The 15,257-nt window shown below is 66.0% G+C and overlaps 5 protein-coding genes across 5 annotated transcripts; 1 reads left to right on the top strand and 4 right to left on the bottom strand.

The window, feature by feature from the left end:
- The first annotated feature begins 280 nt into the window (after window positions 1–280).
- EMIHUDRAFT_446434 (hypothetical protein) lies at window positions 281–1,267 on the top strand. The gene is made up of 2 exons (XM_005759767.1): window positions 281–322; window positions 409–1,267. Exon 2 carries the CDS (start codon window positions 409–411, stop codon window positions 1,051–1,053), a length of 645 nt encoding a protein of 214 aa, XP_005759824.1. The 5' UTR covers window positions 281–322; the 3' UTR covers window positions 1,054–1,267.
- A 1,189-nt stretch (window positions 1,268–2,456) lies between these two features.
- On the bottom strand, window positions 2,457–5,330 carry EMIHUDRAFT_460057 (hypothetical protein). Its single transcript, XM_005759766.1, has 7 exons — window positions 5,311–5,330; window positions 5,153–5,235; window positions 4,556–4,774; window positions 4,205–4,484; window positions 3,931–4,133; window positions 3,209–3,804; window positions 2,457–3,089 (listed from the first exon to the last, which is right to left on the bottom strand). The coding sequence occupies exons 2-7, from the start codon at window positions 5,219–5,221 to the stop codon at window positions 2,504–2,506; spliced, it is 1,953 nt and encodes a 650-aa protein (XP_005759823.1). The 5' UTR covers window positions 5,222–5,235; window positions 5,311–5,330; the 3' UTR covers window positions 2,457–2,503.
- Window positions 5,331–5,502: 172 nt separating this feature from the next.
- On the bottom strand, window positions 5,503–7,207 carry EMIHUDRAFT_471145 (hypothetical protein; the record flags this gene model as incomplete). Its single annotated transcript, XM_005759765.1, has 3 exons — window positions 5,503–5,607; window positions 5,695–6,562; window positions 7,026–7,207. 3 exons carry the CDS (start codon window positions 7,205–7,207, stop codon window positions 5,503–5,505), a joined length of 1,155 nt encoding a protein of 384 aa, XP_005759822.1.
- A 1,806-nt stretch (window positions 7,208–9,013) lies between these two features.
- On the bottom strand, window positions 9,014–10,474 carry EMIHUDRAFT_249564 (hypothetical protein; the record flags this gene model as incomplete). The annotated part of the gene is made up of 1 exon (XM_005759764.1): window positions 9,014–10,474. One exon carries the CDS (start codon window positions 10,472–10,474, stop codon window positions 9,014–9,016), a length of 1,461 nt encoding a protein of 486 aa, XP_005759821.1.
- A 2,981-nt stretch (window positions 10,475–13,455) lies between these two features.
- EMIHUDRAFT_249560 (hypothetical protein) lies at window positions 13,456–14,722 on the bottom strand (the record flags this gene model as incomplete). The annotated part of the gene is made up of 4 exons (XM_005759763.1): window positions 13,456–13,571; window positions 13,693–13,730; window positions 13,828–13,974; window positions 14,076–14,722. The coding sequence occupies 4 exons, from the start codon at window positions 14,720–14,722 to the stop codon at window positions 13,456–13,458; spliced, it is 948 nt and encodes a 315-aa protein (XP_005759820.1).
- Between the last annotated feature and the right edge of the window lie 535 nt (window positions 14,723–15,257).

Below are 15,257 nucleotides of genomic sequence, written 5' to 3'. Positions count from 1 at the left end.
CGTACCGGTGACGACGCCGTGCCTGCAGGACCCGCACGGCCAGGGCTCCTACGTGTGCGCGCCGTCGCCGTCGCCGCCGCCGCTCTCGCCGCCGCCGCCGCCGCCCTCGCCACCGCTGCCGCCGCGGCCGCCCGCGTGCGCACTGACGGACCCGTTTGGCCACTGCCTCGCCACCAAGGCTGAGGCGGCGACGCCCTACTCGGACGCGATGGGCGCGGCGCTCGGCTACCTCGAGCACAACATCGCGCTCCCCCTCGGCTGCGAGACCTCGATGCTGCTCGACGCGACCCGCAAGGGGGTGCTGCAAATCGTCCGGAAGGGGGTGAGGCGCTCCCCGTCCGCGCCCCTCGCTCCCTCCCCCCGCCCCGCTCGCTGCCGCCCCTCACCTGCTTTGCCCCCGCACCACAGATGTCTGCGATCCTCGGCCAGTCTGCGGGCGGGATGGAGATTCGCTCGCCCGCGGGCCAGATCCTGCACCTGTCCGACGTCGTCCTGCAGCGGATCGACATGTCGGCGCTCAAGTACGGGCTGTGCTGGGAGAGCCGCTTCGCCCCGCCGCAGAGCCTGATGGCGGTGCCTTCGGACGTGGAGGCGAGCGTCACCTTCAGCTACACACTCGGCCAGAACGCGCTGATCGGCGAGCTGCCGCTCGGCTCGGGCTCCGGCTCGCTGATCGTCAAGGGCTTTCTCGGCCTCAACATCGACCTCGCCGCGACGCGCCTCACGACCTGCGAAGGCCACTTTGGCTTCGTCTCGTACGAGGCGGGGCTCGAGGCCGTGCTCGGCGTCGGCGCCGGCGGCGCGTCCGCTGACGTGTCGAAGATCCTCGACGTGCTGATGCCGACAATCTCCAAGTCGGTCCCCTCCATCATCTGCACCGGGCAGGGCACCGGCGTGATGGCCAGCACGTCCGTCGCCCTCGACCGGATCGGCGAGGCGGAGGCGGGACACAAGGGGTTCCGCGGCCTCGTCGCCGAGGTGAACGCGCTGCTGCACGAGGAGGAGCAGCACAACTTCCTGGAGGGTTTTCGCGTATCGGCGTCGGGGAGGTGAGAGTACAGAGTAGCGCCCCACAGCGTTCCAATCTGGCATGAGCCATGCACTGCATGCACGTGTACGTGTAGTGTACGACATGGTATGACAACGCGTAGATGATTGTAACCATGGTGCAAGAGGATCGTCGGCTCTCGGGGGAGGCTCCGCAAGAGCCAGATAGATGATAGAGAGAGCGCGAAGCGTACGATATTTACGCGTACAGTCAGTACGTACTAAATAAATAAATTAAAACGGACACCTCTACTAGGAGATGGGTAAAAAGGAACAGGTCCCCGCCCGTGCGATCTTTGTGCAGGGTTCTTTGTGGGTGTGGTCGGCGACTAGCCGGGGTCGTCCTCCCGATGGGGGACTAGCACTAGCCGTCTTCCACATGGTCCCTCGGGTCCCTGCTGCTCCTAATCTCTTCGTACATCCTCCTGCTGATCTCCGCAAAGTCCTGCTCCCTCCCTCGTCTCGCCCTGCGCGTCTGCTCCGCCTCCACATCGTCTGCCCTGCGTCGTCTGGCGTACTAAATAGAGCCATAAACCACCGTCTTGAGAGTTTCGTTTTCCTACTGCATCGACCGTCGGCATGTTTTGCGAGTATATGGGACAAAAGCGTCGAAAATGTCCCAAAAAAGCGTGTCTCGAGTTTGTGGCAGCCCCACAGCCGGCGCGCGCTGCCAGGAAGCACCGCTCGCGTGTCGGCCGCACTCCCTGGCACCCAGGGAGTGCGGCCGACCGACCAGACCGAGTAGGCTCGATGCCGCGCTCGCTGTGGGGCTGCCACAAAGTCGCCGCCGAGCGTGCCACCGACGGCGTCCCGGCGGAGGTGATGGAGTGTGAGACCTGAGGCTGCGGAGGTGACGCCTGAGGTACCGGCCCGTGCACAGCGACCCAGCCGGCGACCGCCACGGGCTCAGACGAGACTTGTCGACTCGTTCCAGCTCAGCTTCACCGTGGTCATCGGGCGTCTGTCGACGTCAGGACCACCCATACAGCTCGCGGGTTTGAGGTCGCAAGAGCCAAGATGGTGGCGTTTGGACATCCCAACCATCACACAAGACAGCCTGTAGGTGATGGCGGGACGGCGCAGTGTTTGTGGCACTCGGCAGTAGGCACCCGCGGCACGGCCCCGCTGTCGGCTCTCGCGGGCTGCGGAACCGGGCCCAGAAGGGGACGGTCCGGGCGAGTGTGGCAGCTCCTGCGCTAGCATGGGCACCCTGTATCATAGCACTACTGATCCTGGTCATAAGAGCTGCCAGGAATAGCGTCAGGAGCCGGTAGGAGTCAAAACCCCTCATATTTGAGACATCGTGTCCCATATACTCGCAAAACATGCCCGTCGTGACGACCCAATCACCCAAACGTGCGCTGTTGTAGTTGTGTGTGACACACAACTGAAGTCCATCTAGAGATATAGAGTACTGTATGTGCGTACAGAGTAGAAATTTGCGCTCACTCTCCCGCTAAACATTGAAGAAGTGCGTGTGCTGCGAGTAGTGGCGCGTCTCGCACCGCGCGAACCCGACGCGCTGGAGGATGCTCTCGTTCGCGCCGGGACTCAACAGGGCTGCTCTCCGCGCGTTCCGGCAGTCCAGATGGCGGACGGCACCGCCGCAAATCTCAACCAACCCGCCCAGATTGCGTACCTTAGGTACATGCAGAGCATCGGGAGAAGGACGTTTGCCGTACGTCACAAACTCGGGGCTCAGACCGATCCGCTCGTTCTCCGCCCGGAACGTCGAGGTATTGACCCACCTCGCCCTCGCCCGCGCCCAAGCGCTGCAGCTGTTCTTGCGCGCGGGGCTGCACACGCTCCGGTACTTGACGTTGGCCTTCGACCGGCAAAAGGTTCTCCGCGCGCGCTGATACATCACCGGCCCGCTGACTCGGATGACGCAAGTGTGGGAGGTGTTGCAGAGCGGCCTGCCCCGGCGGATGCCCTCTACCTGCCTCTGGACCTCGCGAGTCACGTTGGCCACCGCCCACCGGAAGAGCGGGTGCCCCGTCCGCGTGCCAATGAACTCGAACGTGCTGCCGGTGCGGAGGAACCTACACGTCGCCAGCACAGTCAGGCGGACACGGCGTGGTGGTGTGTGATCGGTGATGTGTGACGGTGAGAGTGAGGGTGCTGCGTCGGGCTAGAGGGCGCTGTGGGGGGCAAGCCGCACGTGGCGCGGCGAGGGACAAACACGCGCAGCGGGAGAGTCGGCTCTGTGTCACTGTCCGCGTAGATGCCGCCGAGCTCTCGCAGCCAGAGCAGCCGAAGCAGGTCAGACCGCTGCGCGCCGGTCGCCAGCGCGCCGTACGCCGCTCGCTCGGCAGTCGACGCGATCGCGCGCACAAAGTCGCCCCCCTCGGCGTCGGTCAGAAAGACGTGGTCGTACTCCGGGTTGAGCCGCCGCCACGCCTGCACGAGAGTGGACCGAGCCGCCTCCGCCGTCGCTCCCATCTGCAAAATCCTGCGCGGCACGGTCGGCGGCGACTCCATGGGCGACTCGCACGCCCAGAGCGACTCGTTGGCGGGGCGGAAGAGGCCGGAGGCCGCGTGGCGCGTGCGCCATGCCGCGAACCACTGACGCGCCGCGTCAGAGACGGAGTCTCCGGACGGGACACCGCCTCTGCTGACGCCGCCTGCTCGGCCGCACGAGACTGTGGCAGACTCCCGACGACGCTCGCTCCGAAATGCCGGCTGCCTCGAGAAGTTCTCCCTTGGTGGCGCATACGTCGCCGAGGGCGGGTGCAAGTGTCGGTAGAGGCGCAGCGCCTATCGAGGGCGGGCTCCGAGACGGGTCGAGGACGAGGCGCGGCTCTGGGAAGAGCTCTGTCCCCTGGGGAGAGCTGTGGCTGTGTGTCCTCTGGGGGGGGGGCGGAAGCTGCTGCAAAGCCGCACCTCGCCGTAGACGATGCGCGCGCACGTCCTACCGTCCTCGCTCGAGACAAACCGGAAGCGGCGCAGCCTGCTCAGCTGCGCCGCCGCGTAGCCTCGCTCGAGCGGCTGCCTCTCTGGCGGCTTTGACAGGCGGCCGCACCAGCGCTCGCGCGCCTTCCAACTGCACAGCCGCGGCTTCTCGCGCGAAGCGCAGCTCGGCTCGCCTGTTGTTGTGACATCCCCACAGGGTAAAGGTGTCGAGTAAAGGTGAGCGAGTGGCGGGGAGAGTGCTCGCCCGTCCACGGCGCGATCTCGATGTCTGCGCCGGCGATGATGGCGTCACCCGCCGCCTTACCCGCGGCGGCGGCAGCCTCGGGAGTCAAGCCGTCGTCGAGAGCCTTCTCCGCTGCTTTCCCGGCAGCCTCACCAGCGGCGGCAGCTGTCTCGGGGTCCTCGCCGGCCGCTGCGCCGCGGACGGTGCCGTTGCCGAGCACTACAAACGGCTCGCCGCCCTCGCCGCCCGCCTCGCGAGGCTCCCTCAGAGCGCAGCGTCCGCCCCGCGCCAGGTGCATCGCCTACAGGCCTCATCCACCCCCGTCTCACGGCTCCGGAGGGGCGCGGCGCCCCGCCTGCCGCGTGCTCTCTCCTTTGCTGGCTGAGGCTCCCACGCCCAGGGAGGAGCACCGCCGCGCCGGCTGGTCGCGGGGAGGCCGGCGGGGCTGCCCCATGGGCTGCCCGCTTCGAAGCTGAAGTCGTGCGTCCTCGCGATGAGGCGAGGCGCAAAGTAGAGCGCAAACTCGCTCACTGCGGACGAGCTCTTGAGCAGGTAGTCGCAGCGCGAGAGGAGGAGCGTGTCGAGCAGCACCTGGGAGGAGGGAGGTGGAGACGGAGGAGGGAGGTGGAGACGGAGGAGGGAGGTGGAGACGGAGGAGGGAAGTGGAGATGGAGGAGGGAGATGGAGAGGGAGGAGGGAGGTGGGAGGAGGGAGGAGGGAGGTGGAGGTGGAGGGAGGAGGGAGGAGGGAGGAGGGAGGAGGGAGGTGGAGGAGGGAGGAGGGAGGAGGGAGGAGGGAGGAGGGAGGTGGAGGAGGGAGGAGGGAGGAGGGAGGAGGGAGGTGGAGGAGGGAGGAGGGAGGAGGGAGGAGGGAGGTGGAGGAGGGAGGAGGGAGGAGCCGTATAGGCATAGGCGCCGGGAGTCCCACTCCCACCAGTCCCTCTCCTACAGCTCAAGAGACCAAGCGCACCTGCACCCCGCGCCTTCGAGCCTCGTCCACTGGCTCCGCCGTGCGCGTGCCGATCGCTGCCCGAGCCATCCAGATGGGTGTGCCTACAGTGACGCGGCGCAGCAGCAGCCTCTCTTTGCCGGGCGGCAACCCAGCGGCTGGACTTGGCCGCGCGGAGCCGTTTGCGGGACGCTGCACGCCAGGCTGCAGCAGGACGCGATCGCCGTACCGCTGGACGACTTGCGCGAGGAAGGCCTGGTCGTGCAGAGGCGAGAGGCAATCGGAATGCTGGTGTCTGCGGTGGCAAGACATGGCACTGGTCTCTACTATAATGACTGGCGTCATCCATGGGCCCATGGGGTGTAGTGTCCTCAGGCCTGGTCGTCGGTGGCGAGGAAGAGGAGGGCGCGGCCTGCTCTCGGCTCGTGCTTGGCGAAGAAGGCGTCGATCCACGGAAAGTACTCGGCGGGCTGCACCTGCGCCGGGCGTGGAGAGGCCCGGGGGGATGGGCTGTGGTGGGCTGCTCCATGCAACGCCGATGGTGGGGGTGGGGTCCGTCTCACGATGCGGCCGCCAATCGACGCCTTCTTGTCTGTGCCTCGCAAGTGCACGCCCAGGACGACCGGGCGCCCAGTCGAGTTGTGGCCGCCAAGGGTCATGTCCTGCCACAGAGCCGACGCCTCGCGGCGTATGGGCAGCCGCGGCCGCACGAACGCGCTCGCCGCCGCCGCGCAGAGCAGGCGGTGCGTCGTCGCGCCGGTGTCGCCGAGCTGTGTGGGGTAGATGCCCCGGCCGGGGCCGGAGAGGGCCTGCTGCCCGCCCCAGTCGAACGCGAGCCATTTCAGGGCGCTGCAGGACAGCTCGAGAGTGCAGCCGCGGCCCACGCGAACCTGCCCGGTCGTCACTCCAAAGGGCGGCTCAAAGTGCTGCTCCCACGCCGACTCGCCCAGCTGCGGCGAGTAGTAGCGATCCGACGCCCAGCCGCGCGCGAAAAAGACGGACGCGCCCACATACTCGGCCCACATCGACAGAGCGAGCGCCTGCACGCCACGCACGTAGAAGCCCTCCTGTGGAGGCCCGTAGGCCCGAATCAGCCTTCCTCGGAAGCGCGAGCTGTTCCTCCCGGCGTAAGTGAGCAGCTTTCGCAGCCTCGCCCCGCGATCGGTGCCAGCCGAGATGCTCGAAGCGATCTGGTCCAGCAGATCGACGTCAGCCGAGACGCTCTCGCGCACGTCCTGCGCCGATAGGAGCTCACAGTACGGCGGAAGGCAGTGAAGCACCCGCTCGTCCGAGCACCAGATGGATCGGTAAGCCCAGCGAGGCATGAGTTTGATGTGGACGCTTTTGCCCAACGTGACGCCGTGCACTTGAAGAAACCCAAAACACCGGGCGTCGCAGTCGTCCGTGGAATGGCTTGCGTTCGAGCTACGACTGTAAGCAACACAGAGCAAAGTGTCACAGAAATCTTCTTTGCTCGGCCGGCCCTTTTTGACATACCACCCCCGCCGGGCCAGTGAAGTTGTACGAAACGAAGAAGCTCGAGACAAGGGCACGTACGGCCCGAGGACCGACTGGGTGGCCACTGGGTCGGGCTGCTTGGCGATGCTGTGGGGAGCACCCGGGAAGAGAGTGCCGCGGCGCAGCTCCTCAAAGTCGTCATCTTCGTCGTCCGGCAGCGCCACGCCGTGCATTTGAAGAAACCCAGCATCGCCGCAGAGCGCGACGGCAAAAAGAAACTTACACGGCGCGTGCGCTCGAAAAGGGGAATGATATGTCTTTGAAGAAGGCACACGAGCTGACACGCGAGCTGACACATGCACCCGCTAACACATGTCGCCCGCAGCACGCTCACGTGCGCCCTCACCATAGCACCTCAAATATTCAAATGCCCGACCCGGTGAGCCACTCGCGGAGCTCGGCGGAGCCAACCTCGAACGAGTGCGGGAAGACGATGGTCGGCTCCGTCTCGTCCGGCGTTGCCGGTGGGGTGCGCAGCGGCTCGTAGTCCTCCTCGGTGTCGCCAGTCAACGTGCACGGGGCGCACTGGTCGAGCTGCTCGAGCGAGATGCCCTTCATCTCGGGCGCTGCTTCGTCGATGACGAGCTGTCGCCAATCATGGGAATCGACAAGCGCTCGACAAGCGGGGCCGTCGAAGCGCGAAGTTCGCCCGTCGCGTCCGGTTTGCGGTTTCACGCTTCACCGACCGGTTGTCGTGAACACATCATGGGGGCTCCGTATCTCATCATATCCGCGTGTATCTCCCGGTATCCCGCCATATCCCGCCATATCCCGCCATATCCCGCCATATCCCGCCGCGGATACCGCGAAAAAAATCGGCCAGACCAGGGATGTCGCGGTGGTGCCGCTCCCGACTCGAGCCTCTCCCAGCGCCTGGTCCATTGCCCAGAAAGCGTCCTCGATGGCGCGCGGCGCCAGGGGGATGGCGAGGTCGAGGAGGCTCGGGATGAGACGCTCATCGGGATGCGGCCGCGGCTGCCTTGCCACCGTGGCCGTCAAATACGGCAAACGTGCCGACGCGCGGACGGATCTCGGCGGAAGCGACATCCTCGGCCTTGCGCGTCGTGCGTTGGGCAACGGCATGCGAGACGTGCTCCATGGGGACGGATACCCGGTACGCCTGCCGCGAGATTCGCCTCCCGACGAAAAACTTCGCTTTTCTTCGGGCCGAGGCTAAGCCAGGAAGCCGGGCGCAGGGATTGGCGCCATCGTGGTCGTACTCGAGTACACACACAGGTGACGGGGCCGACAGGATGTCTGTGCCCACATGTTTGGTATTTATTGCTAAAAATCTCTCATGGTTGGTGGACTGCGCTAAACGCACGCTTTTGCCCAACGCGACGCCGTGCATTTGAAGAAACCCAAGCGAGTCGGACGCCCCTGCCCCGCGCCCTCCGCAGTCTGTCCCGCTCCTCCCCATCGGGCCGCATAATCGGCCGCGCCTCGCAGATTCGTTTCTCGCGCCTGGGTCAGGCGCGCGGGGCATCCCCCGCCCGGGTCGCTCAGCATGCCTCTCTAGTCCCGCCTGCCACCCAGATACCGAGGGCAGGGCGCACTCTTCGATTTGGGCTATTATCTGCCCTCGGGAGGGCGGCGTCGGCGGTGCAGGGGCGGCGGCGAGCTCCCGGTTGCAAATACTCGCCTCACAGTCCAAGATGGCGGCTCGCGCCCCCAACCGTGCACCAGCATGCCTCTCTAGTCCCGCCTGCCACCCAGATACCGAGGGCAGGGCGCACTCTTCGACTTGGGCTATTATCTGAAGACCGAGTTGGCCGAGGAGCACGTCGAGACGTTGACGATCCCACTCGCGTGGCAGTGCGTCCCTCCCAACCGCAGGCTGAGCTGCTCGGTCAGGCGGCCAAGCGCTAGCGACGCGGCGGCGAGAGCAAGCTTCCACTGCCGAGCAGAGCGCGCCTCGTCAAGAGCCGAGGCTGAGAGACGGCAGCTGCTGCGTCGGCGGCGAGTAGACTGGTGGTGGCGCAGGCTAGGTCGATCGCGAGCAGCAGCAGCGCAGTTGATTGCGAATATCTGCCCGACGGCGCCATCGTGACATCACCTCTATTTCTTTTTCTCACGCCGCCCGCCCGGCCGTTTTTACGCCGCCGCCCGCCCGCCTGGGCGCGTCCCCGAGCATGCGCGCGTGTGGAGGCGACTCTATGACGGCCGCAGCGCCCGAAACCGCACAGCTGCGGATGCGGTGCTAGCCCGAGACTGTCCGACCTCTTTGCGTTGCGTGTGCGGGTTTTCTTTATCTTTTCTTTTTTGGAGGTCTCTCGAACTGGGCGGCTAGTGCACTTTGAAGAAAAAGACAGAACCCAGGGAGGAGGACGGCACATGCGGTGGGCCCCCCAGTTCGGGTCCCCGCTACAATACCCGCAGCCCCTGGAACGAGTGGCAATTCCAGGGAACCACAATTCCCCTCGGTACCGAGCTGATGCCAAACGCTGTCGCCCCGGGATGCTCCACCGCGTCGAACATCCGCCCGTCCTGTAGCAAGATCAAGCTGCGGCAGTTCGTCGTAGCCACCGCGCAGACGCGCTGACCCAACAGATCCTCGAGAGGGGTAGGCGCAAGCACCCCCGGCCCCCCCCGAGGGGTAGGCGCCGGGCGGCCCCACTCCCTGCCGTTGGCAAGCGGCCCAGATCCACAAGAGTAGGCCACGCCGCTCATGTCCACGAAAAAACTAGCAGAGCCGCCAGCTGCAATGGCACAGATTCGCATGCCCCGCAGTGCGTCGATTGGCTTCGGAGTGTCCTGGCGGAGTTCGTCACCATGGCCAAGCCTCCCCTCACCACCGAACCCGCAGGAGTATGCCACGCCGGCAGTGTCGAGAAATATCGTGTGGATGCCGCCAGCTGCTATTGCGCAGATCTGCTTATCAAGCAGCGCGCCACAGATCGACCTCGGCGTGAGCTGAAACAAGCCCCCGTCATCTGTGCCGGCATAGCCTTTCCCGCCCTGTCCGCAGGAGTAGGCCACGCCGGCGTCATCCAAGAAGAAACTGCCTTCTGAGGCCGCGACTGCGCAGATTCGCTTGCGTCTCAGGGCCCTGACGGGTATCGGCGTTAGCTGGCGCGCTTGGTTGCCATGGCCGAGATTCCCACCAAAGCCCTCCCCGCAGGAGTATGCAATGCCGACCGCATCGACGAATAGGCTATGACTCCTCCCCGCCGCGATCGCGACAATTCGCTTGCCTAGCAGCGCCTGGATCGCCTTTGGAATGAGGTGGATGCCCCTGTCGCCGTGGCCGAGCTGACCATCACACCCACCTCCACAAGAGTACACCACGCCATCGTGCCCGAGAATGAGCGTGCTGTGAGTGTTGACAGACACTGCATCGACGCGCACGGCGAAGCCCGGCACTCGAGCCGGATGGTACTGGCTTGGGCAGTCACCACGGCCGAGCAAGCCGATTATTGGCACCTCCCCGTCCTCGTCCTCGGGGAAATATTCGCTGTTGCCGTCGGGAATATTAACGCCACATGTCAGCACACTGCCCTCGTGATCGACAAGCGCGACATGGGAACTTTGGACGCAACCGTGGCTGATAGCAAAATGCATGCCACGGTACGAGGACGCGCGCCGCAGCTCGTCGAAGCACAGCTGCTGCGTCCATGAGACTGCGCTCGGCGGCAACTCAGTGACGGCAATAGTCCCAGCTCTTGTAGCCCGCAGCCGCAAGGCATCTTCGATGACCTCCCGGAAGCTGCTGCATGCGCAGTCGAGGCGTGCGATGTCGTACACGCTGGCCGCGACACTGATGACCTCCACGAGCAGCTCGCGCGGTAATTTGAGCACAGTCGTTGCGCCCGACTGACCGCTCATGGTGCTGACATCCATGTCCTCTGCCTCACTGTGGCCCTGGGATCCGGTACCCTGGTACCTGGTACCCGGGTAGCGCGCGGAGTCCCGTGCCGCGTTGTAAAATTCTTTTCCCTGTGAATCTTCGCCTCGTTGCCTTGTCCCTAGGACCGAGTGACTTCGAGAAGTCACTCTTCACAGACCTTGTTATTGAGAAGAAAATACGTCCTATGGCGCTTTGCGCCATTGGTATTGAGAGAGAGGCTGAGGTCGGCGGCGTCGCGCAGTATGCATGCAGCCGATTTGGATATACCGAGACTGGTGCGGCGGCGGCGCCCGCGGTGGCGGCGCCCGGGACGGCAGCGCCGGCGAACGAACGCGCCCGGAACGGGTTCCAACGGGTATTTTTCGCTTCGCTGCGCGGCCCCGCAATAGGTAGGTAGGTGGGGCACGGAGCCTGGCGGTTGGCGCCTGCAATAGGTAGGTAGGCTCAAGACCCCCTATCTGGCTAGGAGCCGGAACCCTGTGCGGGTGTGCCGGCGTTGCGTGGCTGTTCCACGATCGGCCCAGGGGGCCCGGTAAGCGGTATCGGTACGGCCCCGCGGGTGTGAAGCGGTACGCGGTACGCGGTCCGTCCGGGATCGCCGGTGGCGGTACTCTGGAGTACTGGCTTTACTTGCACATGCTCTTTCGCCCGCCGGGCGCGTCGTCCCGCAGAGCGCTTCGCTCGCTCCGCTCGCGTCTAGCTATATCCCTATCAGCCGGCGCGGATGCAACAGAGTGGTGGCAACTCGTCGTCGGGGGCCGGCGGCTCGTCTCGCAGTCGCAGCCGCAGCCGCGACCGGCGCAGCCGCAGCTTCGACAGCCATGGTGAGCGCGGCCAAAGCCGGGCGTCCCACATTGTCCAGCGCGACGACCGGCGCGACGACCGGCGCGACGACCGGCGCGACGACCGGCGCGACAACCGGCGGCATCGAGGCGGGGACAGGCGGCGCAGCCGCAGCCGTGACCGGCGCGATGACCGGCGGCGCAGCCGCAGCCGCAGCCGCTCCCGGCGCGACGATCGGCGGCAGCACAGCTACAGCCACAGCCGTGGCCGCAGAAGCAGCCGCAGCCGCAGCCGCGACCGGGGCGGACGCGACGTCCGCCGCCGCCCGTCCGAGGCCGCGAGCCCTCCGATCGAGGACGAAGCAGTCCGTCGGTGCGCTCGTTTGAGTGCTAGTAGTGCATGAGCAAGCTTATGCGCGAAATATCGACACATGTTGTTGGCCGCACAATCCTACAGTCGTACGGACGTACTTTGTCATTGGAGTTTTTGGCCTCCTGTCTCAAAGCGAGGCACTCTTGCCGGCGGGCCGCCTCTGCCTGCGCCGCCAAATCGCGCTGCTCGGCCTGTGCGTGCGCCATCCTCGCATCGAGCTCGGCCTTCTCGCTCGTCCTCTGCTCGTGCCGCTGCTCCCGCCGGCGAGCCGCCTTCCTCGCTAAGGCCGCTTTGCGGTCAGCATTGTCGTCGAGCGTGCCATCCTACGGAGAGGAAAATGCCGGCTCACTGGAGTGTGAAGCCTCGCTGTGGCCCACGGCGGCGCTGCACCGTGCGAGCGTGCGGGACTTCAGAGCCCTCCGGAGGATCGTCAAGCGCCTTGCGCTTCGACATGGCTCCTGAGCAGAGACGCGGGCGCGAGTCTCGGCGCCGCGCTGGGCAACCTGGTGGGGCGAGGCAAGGTGCACTCTTACCGTCTAGACTGACGGCAGGAGTTGCAGAGGAGGAGGAGGGCAGCCCAGGCCGGTGGCTGCAGAAAGGAGGCCACAGGCGACAGTCCGACACCCTCGGTGCGAGCTCGCGGTGATGGCCGGGCGTTTTCTTTCTTTTTGCAGAGGTAGGTTTCAAAATAACCCTTCCCGACTGACGGTACCTGTTTTCTCGCTACAGGGTAGCGGTACGGGGCGCCGGAGAGCCTAGCGGTATCGGTACGGCGCGCTCGGTGTGAAGCGGTACGCGGTACGGCCAGATCCCAATACCGCGCCCCCTGGGCCTACCACGATTTTGGGGGGGCGGTGGCGCACGTTGTCCTTAAAAACGATGGCAAGCGGACCGGTCGCACGTCGGCGGATCCCTGCCTGGGAGGCTGCCGGCATTACTTCCCTGACGGCCGCGATCACGTTCGTTCTAGCCCTGCAAATCCCTTTCGCTTACCGGGCCGGCGCAGACGTGGCAGCCGTCAGCGACGCGAGCGATTTTGCGGTGGCCGCCCACCAGCAAGGTATGGACGGTATGGACGACGGCATGGACGACGTACTCGTCACGTTTGGCGAGGATGCAGAGGCCGGCGCAAAGGACCGCGGCGCTGCTGAATCCGTGGAAAACGACCGGGCTTATGTCAGAGCCTTGGATGAGGAGGAGATCCGGGCGTGGGCGGACCCCTAAGTGGTGTAGTGCGGTGGCTGCTCTGGGCTGCGGCTCGGCTCGGTGCACGGATTCTCACGTTTGCTGCCCTTGACTTTGCCGCTCTGAGCGCCGTCAGCAAGCGGCACCCGCGCTGGAGCAGCTCCACCGCAGCCGATAGCTATACAGCTGGCTGGCGACGAGCGCGGCGACACCGACGGGCTCGAGGAGCGGGACGGCAAGCTGCAGTGGGAGGAGGTGGCGCGGCGCGGCAGCTTTCTACCAGCGAGAAAGGCCGACTTCATCCAAGACGCCCGTTTCTGGTGCCACGCAGTTTGACGCGCGCCTTTTGCTCATCCACCTGTATCGTGCTCTGCTGAGCGTGAGCGAGAGGGGGAACCCATCCTTTAAACTTATACGTGGGACCTATTGCTTTTTTGACACTTCTTTTGTGTGTCCCGTGTGCCGGGACGGCCGGGCCTCTCCGGGCCCGGGGCGAGCCCCGTGATCCGGTCTCTCTTTGCCCCTGCCCATCATGTCGCCGCGGCCGCACCCACACACCACGCGTCTCTGCGCATCACTCGCGATTCAGGCTCGCAACAACCTCGGGAGTCCGGCGCAACTACGCGCGCGGCCACCCTCCTCCCTCCTCGGCCGGCGCCGCCATCGGCAGCTCCTCCTCCACCGCCCACTCGGAGAGGCTCGCGTCGTAGAGCGAGAGCCGCGCTGCGTCCTCGCCTGCAGCAGGGGTGGAGGGGTGGGGTGGATGGCTGCTGGCGGCGCAAAGCATATTGCAAGAGAAGGGGAGGAGGAGGCAGGCGAGGGCAGGGCTCGACCGCCGCTCACCGAGCAGCACGACCAGCGCGAAGAGTAGCGTCGTCGCCGAGATGCCTCCGCCTGCGGGGCGAGGGATGCGGCTCCTCCTCTCTTGCCGACCGCATGCTGCCTTGCCGGGCGGGCGTCGCTCGCGGGCTCACCTCAGTACAGCAGCCACCGGCGCGCATCCTCGTTTGGCCGCAGCCCGGCGGCGACGAAGGCGCTCCTGATCTCGCGAGGGCCGAGGAAGAGGCCGCTCGCCGGGTCGACCACGCGCGCGTACGGCACGTTGACGGCAGACGCGATGTGGCCCCGCCGGCCATACCTGGAGAGAGACGGGGCGCGGGCCGTCAGGAGGTGGGAGGAGGAGAGGGCCGGAAGGGTCCCCGGAGGGCTGAGAGGGTCGAGTGCGGCGCACGCCTCGACGGCCTTGCGCCCGAGTAGCTCTCGGGCTTGAGGCTGTCGATCAGCGCGACATCCGCGTTACCGACCGAGCGCAGGACCGCCTCCTTGCCCACAAAAGCGCCGTCGCGCCAGCGGAGCCGCGGCGACGGCCCACCGCTCGGCGGCCCCTCCCGGCCTTCGGGCTCGGCGGGCGGCGGGCCGCTCTCGGTGGCGTACCCGCGAGCGCGCCACGCCTGCACCCCGCCATCGAGGACGGAGACGCGGCCCGGGAAGCCGCTCGAGTGCAGCAGCCACCACAGCCGCGTCGCCCACATCACGTGCCTGCTGCTGTACAGCACGAGGTGCGCCGCCTCGGCTCTCACGCCGAGCAGAGAGGCGAGCTCGGCCGCTAGGGCTCCTGCCGCCGGACGCATGTTGTGCAGGAGATCGCCCCGCGCGTTGCGCAAACCAGGCTCCGACAGACGCCCGCCGACGTCCACATACTTCGCGCCTGGGATGCGGCATGCGAGGAACGCCTCGGCGTCCGGAGAGGCAGTGTTCTGCTCGCGGTCGAGCCTCTGTGTCGCGTCGAGAATGATCAGGTCTTCGTCACTGAGGTGGCCGTGCAGCCAGTCGGCCTGGACGAGCGAGCTGCACGTGGTGGTGGCAGCAGAGGCGCGGCACGACATCCTCCGCACCGCGTTGGCTGCGCAGCGTGCGACTCGTGCATGTGGCACAGCAAGCAGTGCGTGCACGAGTGACATGACGAACTAACCACCAGCCCGACGCGCACTACAGTTGACGCACTGGTTTCGAAGCCAGCCGCTTGTGTGCAGCGGTTCGGTGGCCGAATGGCCTGAGCTGGGTTTGGACTTTCTGCGGGGTATGGTATGCCACCTGTGTGTCACTCACTCACTCACACACTCGAGACCATACCCCCCCCGCCTGCTGACAGACCCAGCCTCCCGGAGACCGGGGATGGGCGGTCAGGACCATACCCCCCCACCCTTTGGGCCGCGAGGCTACCATACCATACCCCGGAAAAAGTTGGAACCCTGGGGCGATCGACTTGTTTGTTTGTACCGGCTCACACGCCGAAAGGGGTCGCGCTGCCACTTCGCCCCACCTACCTACCTATCCCCAGGCCGCGCAGCCAAGCGAAAAATGGCGAAATGGGGGGGGGGGGGGGGACATATAGTTATAGAGCGAGTTGAAATGTAGTTC

Source organism: Emiliania huxleyi (genome assembly GCF_000372725.1).
Source record: "Emiliania huxleyi CCMP1516 unplaced genomic scaffold EMIHUscaffold_795, whole genome shotgun sequence".
NCBI lineage: Eukaryota > Haptophyta > Isochrysidales > Noelaerhabdaceae > Emiliania > Emiliania huxleyi.
Note: the sequence above shows the minus strand (reverse complement) of the source record. Positions and strands in the feature narration are given on the sequence as shown.